At 41.5% G+C, this 12,497-nt stretch overlaps 1 protein-coding gene across 2 annotated transcripts in view; it reads right to left on the reverse strand.

Annotated features, from left to right (window-relative positions):
* ARSB (arylsulfatase B) overlaps positions 1-12,497 on the reverse strand; it is a 140,558-nt gene that overhangs the window by 58,460 nt on the left and 69,601 nt on the right. For both annotated transcript variants that reach the window (XM_037032429.1, XM_037032430.1), the window contains exon 5: positions 8,555-8,798. In XM_037032429.1, the coding sequence (XP_036888324.1) occupies positions 8,555-8,798 (244 nt within the window). The remainder of the gene's footprint in view (positions 1-8,554; positions 8,799-12,497) is intronic.

The raw sequence follows: 12,497 nt of genomic DNA on the forward strand, positions 1-12,497 counted from the left end.
TCAAATGCCTCTATTAAGAGTTCTTTTCCTCCACCCTCTTGTCCTAAAGACCGATACATTTCAGTACTCCATTTTAATTTACCTCAAATTTCATATTTTCTGGATTAATGAAAAACAACAGACCAAGGAGAAACTGATCAGGGACTAGTTTCCAATATGCTATAAATATTTTCTAAAAGTCTACAGTTTCAGACACTGACATCACAGCACTGTCCATTTATAAATAGAGTTTCCAGTTTTTGACTTTCATTTTCCAACTAGCCAAAGGGTGGGGCAGTAAAACATTTCCCATAAATAAATGAAATGCTGTTACATTCCCTATTTCTTTGACCACTGGTTGCTGACCATCTGCCCTAAAAGGACACACCCTGTAAGGCAGTATCAAATTTTTAGAAACCTGTTAACCCTTAGTAAGCGTCTTCATCATTGTCATCACCTTCATTCAAGCTAAGCGTTTGTTTTATACATAGTTTCCCCCCTAAATCCTCATGGAGGGCCAACCCAGCAGGTACCACTGCTAGCCCATTTTCCACACGAGGAAACTGATGCTCACAGATGGGAAGTAACCTTCCCAAGATCATAAAAAATAAATGGGTAAGATGGGATCTGAACTATATTTAACCACAAAGTTCACATTCTTAACTATTATACTAGTGAAATAAGTCCCTTACGGTACTTACATTCTTTGTTACGTGGGTGTGGGTGATACTGAGTTTGTACAAATCCCACGTGCCTTGAAAAGCCATTTAAACATGCAAACATCACCACAAATAAAGAGTTAGGGATGGAAATTATCAAGTTTTGACTATCCTTGAAGAAGAAATTCATTTGATATATGAGGAGAGAATTTTTTCATGTGCATTTTTATTACAGAATATTATTAAATTTCTTAAGTAGGCTACTTAAGAAATAAGTAATATAAAAGATAACAGAATCATGCCCTTAATATAATCTTTCCCTATTCATTACTGTAAAATAATTGGGTACAACTTCTGGGTTAGTCTCTAGGTAAACCAGCAGGGCCTAATATGCCTTCATTCCAATTTCCATTATAAAACTCATGAAGAATTACAAAGTGATGAAAACTGGCAAGAGTATTGGAAAATAAAGAGAAGACCAGACGCTGAAGTCCTGAGGGGACTTCGACTCATGCCAATGCTAAAGAGATCAACAACACATTCTCGGATTCTACCTAAGGGTCAGAACCTGATCCCAAAGTACAGAGGAAAAGATGGATTCATTTCGTCTGCCGTTAGCTGGATGACTCGGGGGCAGCACCACAGAAAACAGGCAATGACTTCCCATTGGCTACCTTCAAAGCTAGGCCCTCATGCCCTTCCTCCCTCGGCCCCAGCAGCATCCTTCCCTGTGCCCATCCAGGCAGCAAAAACCAGGCTACATGGGAGTGAACAGAAGAAACAAGTATCACCTATAGCATCCTCAAATGCAGCATTTAATGACAAAAAAAAAAAAAATCTAAAACAGCCTGCAGAGCACTACATCCTAGGAGCATAGGGGAGAGGCTTTTTTTGGTCAAAAGGGTAAAGTAGGGAATCAAAAACAAAAACAAACAACAAACCCACATCATTCTTTAAACACTTGAACTTAAAAACATATATAGTCCCCTGGCAGTCTTTGAAGGCAGAGCTGCTGCTTGTGTTAGGTAGCAGCTAGGAAAGAGTGGCCAGGGAAGAAATAAAGGAAGGGCCCTCACCATTATAATCCAAAAAAATCCCCCAACTTAATACAGGAGGCTAGACACAAAAGGAAGACATGTCTCACCAATGAACTCAGCTGTCCTGAGCCCAGTGTGACAAGAATGCAGGGTGTCCTGAGCACTGCAAGCAAAACAGGTGCCTATAGGAGGAGGGAGAGTCCCTGAGCCTGTACCGAGGAAAGGGGCTTCTGTGGCAACCTTACTCAGACTGCTGGGTGTTCTGAACATCACAAGCGGGGATTACACAGAAGGAAGAGGGGGGTCTATGCTGGGAAAGGGGGCCTCTGTAACAATTTCACTTAGACGGAGTCTACACTAATGGAGAAAGAAAGCCTCTATAGCAGTACGTATTCCCAAGATTTAGAAGGGGGAACCTAGAAGCTGACTAAGGCATATAACCCATGAACCCCAATGGTCGCACACTTCGATTAGCTAGGTACTCACTTGTAGCCTCAGCTCAAGTATACAGAACAAACTTACTAACAACTTCATTTCCTCTATACATGGGCAATTTAGACTAGCTGGGGGCCTGCTTGCAGCTTTGTGCTCCTGTGTTTCACAAAGAAACTTGCTGTCTCGTTGCCACTCTACGTGTTCATCTCCTGCTTGAATTCATGTCTTGTGAGTGAGACAAGAACTGAGGCAGGGAAGACAGCCTATTGACTTGGGTCTCTCCCCATCTCTAACAGTTGGAATTCCCTAGCATCTTTATTTCATTAATCATACTTATAATGCTTCATCTACAGTTTCTAGTGCTATTTTTCTTAAACTAGAGCAAGAGCCCAAGAACAAGTGAGTTTCGGGTTTCTATAGAATGCTGGTGGCCATCTAAATTTGAATCTCTCCACCCATTCCTCTGGGGGGAGGGGGGAAGACCATATTAAAAAGGAAAGACAGTAAAAGCACCCAACAGCCAAGCCTACAACATAATCAGGAGACAGGATATATTTAAACCCGGGGTGGATGTGGGGAAATGACCATCCGAGACCTGAAAGGGCAGTGCTGGTGCCCACCCTAGTGGGGCCAGGCTGGGACAGTGCAGGAGAGAGCAAGGAGTACCCGAGGGCCAGAGGCCCAGACCATGTCTGGTAAAAGAACCCCAAGGATGATGCGGGCTGACACTTGGTAGATCAGACAACTGGCTACTGGGGAGTCAAAGGGAAGTAGCTTGAAAAGTGCAGGGTCAGTGTGGCCGTCTTGGGTGGGCACCAATTCTGAGAGGGACAGCTGACTAACAAGTGTCTTTTGGAAGGTGGATGGTGAAGGGGAAGGAGGAAGAGGCACAGGCCATGGTCCTCCTGAGACAACACAGTATCAGAGAATTACAAGACGGACGAGACGGAAAGCGGCAGCACTTGTTAAAGGAACTGCACTTCACCATAGCAACAAAAGGTGCTCTTGAACTAGGAAATGAAATGAACTGTCCAGCTTCCACTCTCCAGATCACCTGCTATTGTGGGTCCAGGAAAAGCTAACATATGTAAACATAATCACAAAATGGAAGAAGCCGGCCTCTAGGCAATGTTACTATTAAGAGTTAGAAAAGAAGTGAGTGAGAATTTAAAACATTTAGCAACTCAGAACACTCCCCCTACTATGGGGACAAAAGCAGAAGAAACTGTAACATGATATTTCAACATGATTTAATATAATTAAATCAGAAATGCTGATATAAAAAATACCATGAATCAAAAATTTAGAAATCAGACACTGAACTAAAGGAAGAAACTGAAAGAAAATGCAAAATCTCAGAAGTGAAGGGGTATTTTATCCAACTGAAAGTACATGAAGGAGGATAGATAATAAAGAGGAAAAGAAAGAGGATAATTCAAAATGAAAGTTAAAAAGTAAAAAGAATCACAGAGAAACTGGTAGAAACAAAAGACATGTAAATTAGATTCAATAATAGCTGTAACTGAAGTCCCTAAAGAAGAAACACAAAACAATGGAACATAACATTTAAAACTATAATTCAAAAATTTCTGAAATAAAAGACCTCGATGTACAGATAAAAGGAATGCACTGTGTATCTGTGAATATTGACCCAGTAGGGTTACCTTTAAGGCGTATCTAGTAAAATCTTAGACTTTAAATAATAATAGTGATAATAAAAATCTTTTAGGCCTCCAGACTAAAGGACCAAGCCATTTACAAAAGAACATGAGATTGACATTGAACTTGCCAATAGCAGCATACACAGCCAGTGAGAGTGGGACGGCATGTTCAAGAAGGTCAAGGAAAGATGGTATGGGGCAAAGACTCTGTGTCAGTTGAACTGATTTTTAATTCTCAAGGTTGTATAAAACATTTGAATAGGCATGCAACAATTCTAAGAATCCTGAGAAATCTATTAAAGAATGAATTCCTCCAACTAAGAGATCATTGAGAATACTTTAGAAATGAGCAAATGGTTAGCATGTAACACACTGTAGACCTGAGACTAAAACAAAATTCTGGATAAGGAGAGAAGAACATTTTATGTGGCCTGCCAAAGTAGAAATAATACAACTAAAACTGGCAGACAAGGGCGAGAGAAAGGATAAAGTTGAATAAAGGATAAACTTGACGCTCCTATAGTCAAAGATGCCATTTAAAACTAACAAACCAAATGGAGAACTTATGTCTTTAAAATTAAAGAAAAAGACTTAGAGAATTATATAAAGACATTAGTATAATGGTGAAATATAAGTCATTCTAAATATTAAAAGAACTAACAAATGAAAGGTCAAAGATAAAAGTAAATATAACACAAAACAATATGACAAAGCTAAGAATAACAGTACCAGCCAGGGCAATAGACATAAACTCATCTACTAAAAGAAAGTATTTTCTGACTGGATCATAAAGAAAAGTCTAACACAGTACCTAGCAAGAACAGAATACACATTCTTTTCAAGTCCACATGGCAGACACCAAGAAAGACACCAAATCTCAAATTTAAAACAATTGAAATAAGAAGTATGTTCCCTGACCAAAACTGAATTAAACTAGAAATCATCAATATCATTAGAGAAAATCTGAAGTATTTGGAAATTAAGCAACATACTTTTAAATATATGGGTCAAAAAAAGGAAGTCACCATTTGCACCATTCCTACCATTATATTTACCAATAATTTTGATGTAAATTCTACCTTGCCAGAAAGCAAGACTGCAATCTCAGATTTTTTAAGGGTTTAAAGAAGATTAAAATTCTTTTTGTTTCACTAAGAAATAATTGACATGCATCACTGTATACGTTTAAGGCATACAGTATTCATCTTCTCATATAGATAAAATAAAAAGAAAAGAAAAAAAGAAAAAATTCTTCTTTTTGGTTGTAGGGAAAACTGTTGTTACACTTTGTTGTAATACTTCTTATCAAAAGACAATGAAGCAAAATCTATAGAATGCTGAGAAGAAAAGATGTGACAAGAATTCTTTGTCAAAAAGTTTATGTTTGGGGGTAATAATTTTTTTTCATATGCAAAGATGAACAGAACTCACCACTTATGTACTTTTACTAAAAATTACTTTAAAATATTAACTGACCAATCAAAAGATTAACTAAAGTTAGGAACTGAAGAGTGAGAAAGATATGTAATAAAAGGGGTGTTGGTAATATTAAAGGTAATTAAACATACAGATATATATATATAATACATAATGTATTCAGAATGCTGAAATATAATGCCAAGCTGAATTATGAAACACTTGAAAGTAGAAAATAAGCAGGAACATACTGACCAGGGAAATGCACAATAAAATTTTCTTTGGGTACTTCTGCTTCCAGCCAAGACCGCTCAGTCTTGGTAGACTGGACTGGTCTTACCAAGGAGACAGGCAGACTGGACTTATCCCCTCCTTAAAACAATCCAAAGAAAAACAGAGCATATAAAACAACAGTTTTCAGAAACACTGGCTCTCAGGCAAAGGACAGTGATCCCTGACGGCAAACAAAGGAAGTGAGTCTTACCACTGTCCCCGATTCCTATCTTGAGACAGTGCCCGAGCCCTGTACAGGGAGGGGAACTGAAGCACAGCCTCAGTGGAAGAGACAGAGCCCAGTGTCCAGGGAGACCAAGGGAGCTAACGTTTACAGGACAGAGTGCCAGAGAAGAGAAAACTGCACAGAAAGACAGTTGTAAAGGGTTCCTTAAAGAGTATTTAGCTGAGCACTGATCAGATGTATCTGCGGCAAAACTTGACAAAGGAAATACAATGGGCAGAGGTGGAGAGTATTCCTACCAAGAATTTAAATACATGCTTCAACCACAATGAACGATGATAACAGCGTGGCACTAACACACTGAGAGAGCTGCTCCGTCAGGGGGCTCAGCCCTGGCACCGAGACAGGTCCCGGGCTGGTAAGGACTCAACGTGGGGCCACAAAATTTCCACTACAGAGGAAATATTATTCAACAATATTAATAAAATCAGTATCAATAATAATTTCCCAATAATCAGTCTGGTTGTCTTGTTAATATTTGGAATAAAGTATCATTTTAGTTCAGACTTTTATTGACCGTTGTGCTTTGCTGGGCTTCACGGTATCTGAGAAAGTGGGTTGAAAAGTGACTTCTTTTCCCTTTACCTTTCTTCTTGAAGCTGAATCCATGGGAGGAAGAAGTTTTTACAATGTAACATTAGATTTTAAATGTATCTACATCATCAGAAAGTATTTTATTGCCACTACGGTCACATTGTATCACCTAGAACAGTTTCCCATTGATGAGGGGACAAAAGCCCTTCTTACCATTATGATTAGGGGCTCTGCTTTTGTCAATAAGTTTAATTAAAGAGAAAATAAGTAAAAAAAAAGAAGCATTACAAAGTCTGAATCCTTTGAAATGTGTTGAAACAACCTATAGGCTGCGTCTCAAGTTGAAAAACAAAAGGTTCATTTCAGACTGGAAAGAGCTTGGGGAAGTCACGTCCCCTGTAATGACAAACGTGGTCAATGGTTTGGAACAGAAGGAAACTGAAGCAACTGAAGGAGCTTCTGTTGCAAACAATGTCACCCACTCCAGAGGCGCCGACACTCTCCTGACATTTTAACATTTCACAGCAGGTCTAAGAGGAATTGATAACCAGGCAGCCGGTGAAACTTCCGGTGCTCTCAGCACAGCCGACTGTTTTTCTTCCATTACTGGCATTCCTATTTCATGAGACCATCTTGAAATTTTCAAAAACTGCCATCCTCTTGAAAATGGTATTTCCGAGCAAATATCTGACTGGAAAAAGTTGCAGGGGCACAGATCAAGTGTCTCTGGCACTTGGCTGTCCTCTTGTTTTTGCTACTTCGGAAAAGAAGCTCCAGATGCCAATGTGACTGACCACTTTCTGTCTCCGCGGGCGTGGGTGCCAAGTGTGCTGCCACCGACACTAACCGGAGGCTTGCCGCGTGCTGTGAGGGGCACCAGCTTCAACAGGGCGGGGGCTACGTCATTTTCCAGGATCTTTTTTATCAAGAGAGGGGAGCAGAATGAGAGCAGTTCTTCACTTACTAAGGGAAATTTGCTGGATTCCCAGAAGAAAGTCTGGAAATGCTGGATTACAGTTTGGGCAGCAAATTTTACTTTTTTTAAAGTAGAAAAGGAATGTGTACTTTTTCATGGTTTAACATACTTGGATGATGGTTTTCACCACATTCCCGGTAAGGCCCTGCAGTTACGTATGCTGTTCCAGAAAGGAGGGCACCTGTCCAGTAAGTAAGGGGCCGGTCACTATGAGTTCAGTTCTTCTAATACCAAAGAAAGACTAGGCAAATCTGGAGTTACGGGGACCAGCCTTTTCCCAATTTTTCTGCAGGCAGAAGCAGACTCCTGCCAAACTCTTAAAGGTTACTTCCGATCGAGATAATCTTAAGACTGGCATTTGGACTTATTATCCAAAATTTGGTGATGTGGATGAACATCAATGACTTGGACTTTGTCAAAGATAAATCCAGTAAATTCAGGGCCGAGGAAATGATTCAGATGAATTCCACTAGTTCTCAACTCAAGCGGACCCTCATCTGGCAAAGCGAGCTTCCTGATTATGAAATCAAGAGAAGGCTGAGACGAAAAAGGCAGTGGGAGAATTAGGAAAGGTCATCCAGAGCAAAGACGTGTCATTAGAGACCAAGGCTAAGATTCTCTGCACCAGTGTACTCCCAAGTACTGCAATAGGGCCCAATTTGGACAGTGAAGAAGGCTGATAGAAAAAAACAATTCGTTTGAAATTTGGGGGAGAGCTCTACAGATTCCCTGGACCACCGGAAAGACAGACGAGTGGTCCTAGAGCAAATTAAAACTGAAACAAAGCTGGAGGCAAAAATGACAAAACAGAAGCTATTCTACTCTGGTCCATCATGAGAAGACAGAGGTCTCTGGAAAAGATAATGGTGCTTGTGAAAAAACACAAGGCAGCAGGAAAAGAGGAAGATTGAGTACAAGCTGGATTGATTCAATCAAAGAAGCATCAGGCTGTTGAGGACAAAGCATTGTGGACTCTTTCATTCATAGAGTTGCCAGGAGTTGGGGCCGACTCACTAACAGGTAACACACACAATCACATAAGGGAAAAAAGTGTAATCAGTGTCTAACATCATAAAAATAAATTCTATCTAAATTTTTGTGCATATGTTTAAGTACCTTTTTTCCCCTGTAAGTTCACATCTTTTAGACTAGACTCAAAGAGATCTATGATTCAAAAACCTGAAAAAAATCTACAATGTCCCTAAAAGCATTTCTTTAAAAAAAAAACATTTACTTATAAGCTGAACCACCACTCTCACGCAAAAGCTGCCATCCTCACTCAGGTGCGCAAGCAGCCTTAGAGCTCTGTCCCGAGAGGAGAGAGGAAGATGGGTAGGCACCTGATGGTTTTCCACACGTCGAAGCCATCCAGAGGCTTGGTGCCGTTCGTGCTTCCCCCGGCCAGCTTCACCAGGGTTGGCAGCCAGTCGGAAATGTGGATGAGCTCCCGGTTCTTCACGCCCTTCTGTTTCAGCAAGGGGCTGGCCACAAAGCCCACGCCGCGGACACCTCCTTCCCACAGGCTCCACTTTCTTCCTCGAAGGGGCCAGTTATTGCCCCCAGCCAAAGTCTGCCCTCCGTTATCTGAAATACAATTAGGTGGTGGCATTAGGCCAATATTTAAGAATGAAAGACTTCTATATATGTTCTTATTAAATTGTGCTTAAGGACCAAAGAAAATAATTCCTCCTAATCCTCTCCTGTACCAACTACCCTGTTCCCACCCGAAAGTACCCTCCACCACACAGACATAACCAGATTGCAGCATGACCCAGATCTGACAGGAGACCAATCAGTCCTCTATAGATACAGCCCCTGAAAAACAGCCGTCCCCCATGGGTACCTGCTTGGGATGGAGCCCTGTGCCAATAACTGATGCACGAGGTTTCAAGTGCACGTATACAATGTGGTGGAACAGAAGAATGTGAATCCAGGTAAGCTGGGACCTTCTGGCGCATGGAAAGAAACTTCTGAATGAGTTTCGCTTAGTGACTTAAAGCTCCTGACAGGTGGGGACAATGGACCTTTTTATTTTCTTCCTGGAAAAATTTTCTGACATTTAAACTGGTCATTGAACTAACATTCTACTCCCTCATAATTTGAATGCTTTCTTAAGTGTAAAAGTTGAAGATTTCTTCAGTGGGCTGTCTCTGTAAACAGAACAGTCAGATGGAAAAAATAATTGTAAGAAAAATTCCTCCCTTCCCGAAAGGGTGATGGCAAGACCAAAAGCTTCATGGTGCACTGTGCCAAGGAAGAGAAGGGTTTCCTTCCACGAAAACTGAAGGAATGGAGGACACTGGTGAAGCTAGCAGAGAAGTTACAACAGTGACTGAAGTTAAGTAACCTACCAGCTGCTTAGGGCTCAGAGTCAGAAATTAAGTTGGACTGGAGAAGGTAAAAAGTGATATTTCTTGTGCAGTGAGGCTGTAGAATCATATTATTTTCAAAAGTAGCCACACACTTAGGTGACTTTACAGACATATTTTAAATGACACTTATTTGCACATATATTAATTATACTTATAACTAAACAATTTTTAAAAACCACTGTTATCCAAATGAACCACAGGAGGGCAGTAATACAGACCTGCTCTACAGGACCCTACACATATAAAAATCTAACACAGAAATTAAGATCTGTCAAAGCCACAGGAGATACACATGGAAGGAAAGAGACCTAATATGTGTTAAGTAAGCACCTACTATGCACCAGGCACCACTTTAATTTCATATTATCTGTCGCAGAATCTGGAATCTGATAGACTGGAAGCCTGACACACTAGCTGTGTGATGCAAGGCAAATGGCTGCTTCAGTATCTTTATCTTTAATGTGGAGACAATAATTGAGCGATGGCTGGTGTGGCTCAGTGGACTGAGCACCAGCCTGTGAACCAAAGGGTCACTGGTTCAATTCCTAGTCAGGGCACGTGTCTAGGTTGTGGACCAGGTCCCCGGTGGGGTGGCATATGAGAGGCAACCACACATTGATGTTTCTGTCCCTCTCTTTCTCTTTCCCTTTCCCCCTCTCTAAAAATAGACAAATGAATAGATTAACTGCTACCTCATGTATTATGGTGAGAATTAAATGACAACATCTATGATTGTTGCTTGGTTCGGTACCTGGCACAATCTAAGCACTAAATGAATGGTAGCTGATATTTATGACAATCCCAATAGTCTAATGTTATAACCATTGTGTTGCTTTAAAAGAAAAAGAGACGTGAAAAGGACAGTGGGAGGTGGGGGGTAAGTAGGGTAGGAGAGAGTAATGGGGGAAATGGGGACAACTGTAACTGAACAACAACAAAAAAGTAAATAAAGTACAACATAAAAAGAAAAGGACAAGCCAGCAAGTGGCAAATCTGGGATTCAAACACGGTCTGGGTGACTCTCCAGGCAGCTTCTGCTCCCAGAGAGTCGTGCTCCTGACATTGGGAGTACAGGTTTACACCCACGGGCCACAGAGATCTCCACCCCCCAGGGAACCCAAGAGCACAGCTGACCTCGGCACAGAGTGCATTCTTCGATGATGCAGCACCAGAAGGGCTTTGCAAGGTGAACACTCCCTTTAGAGGAGAAGCGCCTTTGTTGCTGGCGGGCAAGAAAGTCAAGGAGGCTGCCAAGGAGGCCTCTGGTTAAAGCCCTCAACGCACCAGCTCTCAGTGCCTCTCTGCTTTGTGAAGGGGGGGGCGGTTTAGAGGAAAGTGACAATTTTTCAACACACGGGTGGGTGACATCAATTTTATTTGCTGTCATGGACTTTCAAGAACCTCTCCTTAAACCCCACATCTCTTCTTGACAAAAACCCAAGGCCCAGGGAGTCACCCAAGCCCCTGTATTAAATACACATTCTACTTCACGTGCACCCACCTGTATTTTCAAAAGAAGGCACACTGTTTTTAGAAAGAGGAATTCCTCCATGTATACTTGTCAGGGTATGTCACCCATAGCCACCATATGAGTTTAAAAGAAGGTGCTGTTCATGTTGAATCACAAGAATACACTGGAAAGGAGCGCTACCCTCTGCCTGTGAGAACAAGAACGGCCGAGGCAGCACTGTATTTGGCTCTGTCACCTGGATTGTTCTAAACGATACTGACCCACTGCTTGCAGACGATACCCGGCGTCTCCATTTTAAATATCTGAGATATTATAAACTGTCTCTCGCAGTTGTGCATATTTGTTAGTGCTCAATACGAAACTGCGGGATGATGATGGTGGTGGAAATAAGAGTGGAAATGACGGGGAAGGGTAGCTGTGTCTGGAATCTGATTCCAGGAGCAGCCCTTCAGGTATGACTTGGAAAGGAAAATACTCCAGGCTGTAAAGAGAATTTGGCCGCCGCTGCTACTGTAGGAGCTGTAGAAGGTGTTTCCTCATAGTACTAGGGGAGGGCTGTTTTTGCCATTAGCTCAGGGTGATGCTTTTGCCATTAACGATGATAAGCCATTCTATCATCAGTTATCATCAGTTATGCGGCTTCCTCCCCGTTTTGCGGACAGCACTCCAGAGAGAAAGCGCTGGTAACTGACACACCTGCAACTTTTTCTGTGGGACCCCCCCATCACAGAGCCAACTGCAGACGTGGCTACATGCAGAGGGCAATTCGACTTTTCAGGAAGGAGCTGGGGTGTCGCATCTCCACAGCCAGTACGGGGCTGACGGCCGCCACTCACCAGGGAAGGAGCAGAATCCGCTGCAGACTCAGGCGTCTGAGCAGCAGGGTGCTGCTGGGCATCAGTTCCAGCACCGTCTCCCCAGTGTCTCAAGGAGCCGGACACAAAACTGACCAGAGTAACAGCACGGATCAAATAAGCTCATTTTTAAAAAGGTAGAGAAGGGGTTTTCCTATAACGCTCACTTAAATCTGCCACAAATTAAAAGGGGTCAAGTGTGTTGCATAAAATGGTAACTAGCCCTTGGTGGTGATTACTCTGCAGTGCACACAGATGTCGAATCACAATGAAACTTCTATCATGTTATGCACCAGTTTCATATAATATATACCAGTTTATATATTGTTATATGCCAATTTTACTTCAATATAAAAGTTTTAAAAGATAATGGAGCCACCATCATTTCAAACATGTTTTATTTTCATTTCCTTCTTAATTTTCTGTGGGCAAAAGTTAATTTTTGTTCTTATTAAGAATTAATTTTCAAAAGAAAATTTTCTTGTTTCATTTCCTGACTGACTTAGCAAAAAACTTCCAAATCCAAGTAAGATGACTTCAACAAGGAAACTATGAAGCATTTTTTTTGTCAGGGAAATGGTTTTTC

Source organism: Sturnira hondurensis, unplaced genomic scaffold, assembly GCF_014824575.4.
Source record: "Sturnira hondurensis isolate 20B ecotype Veracruz unplaced genomic scaffold, ASM1482457v3 Scaffold0021354, whole genome shotgun sequence".
In the NCBI taxonomy this organism is placed as follows: domain Eukaryota; kingdom Metazoa; phylum Chordata; class Mammalia; order Chiroptera; family Phyllostomidae; genus Sturnira; species Sturnira hondurensis.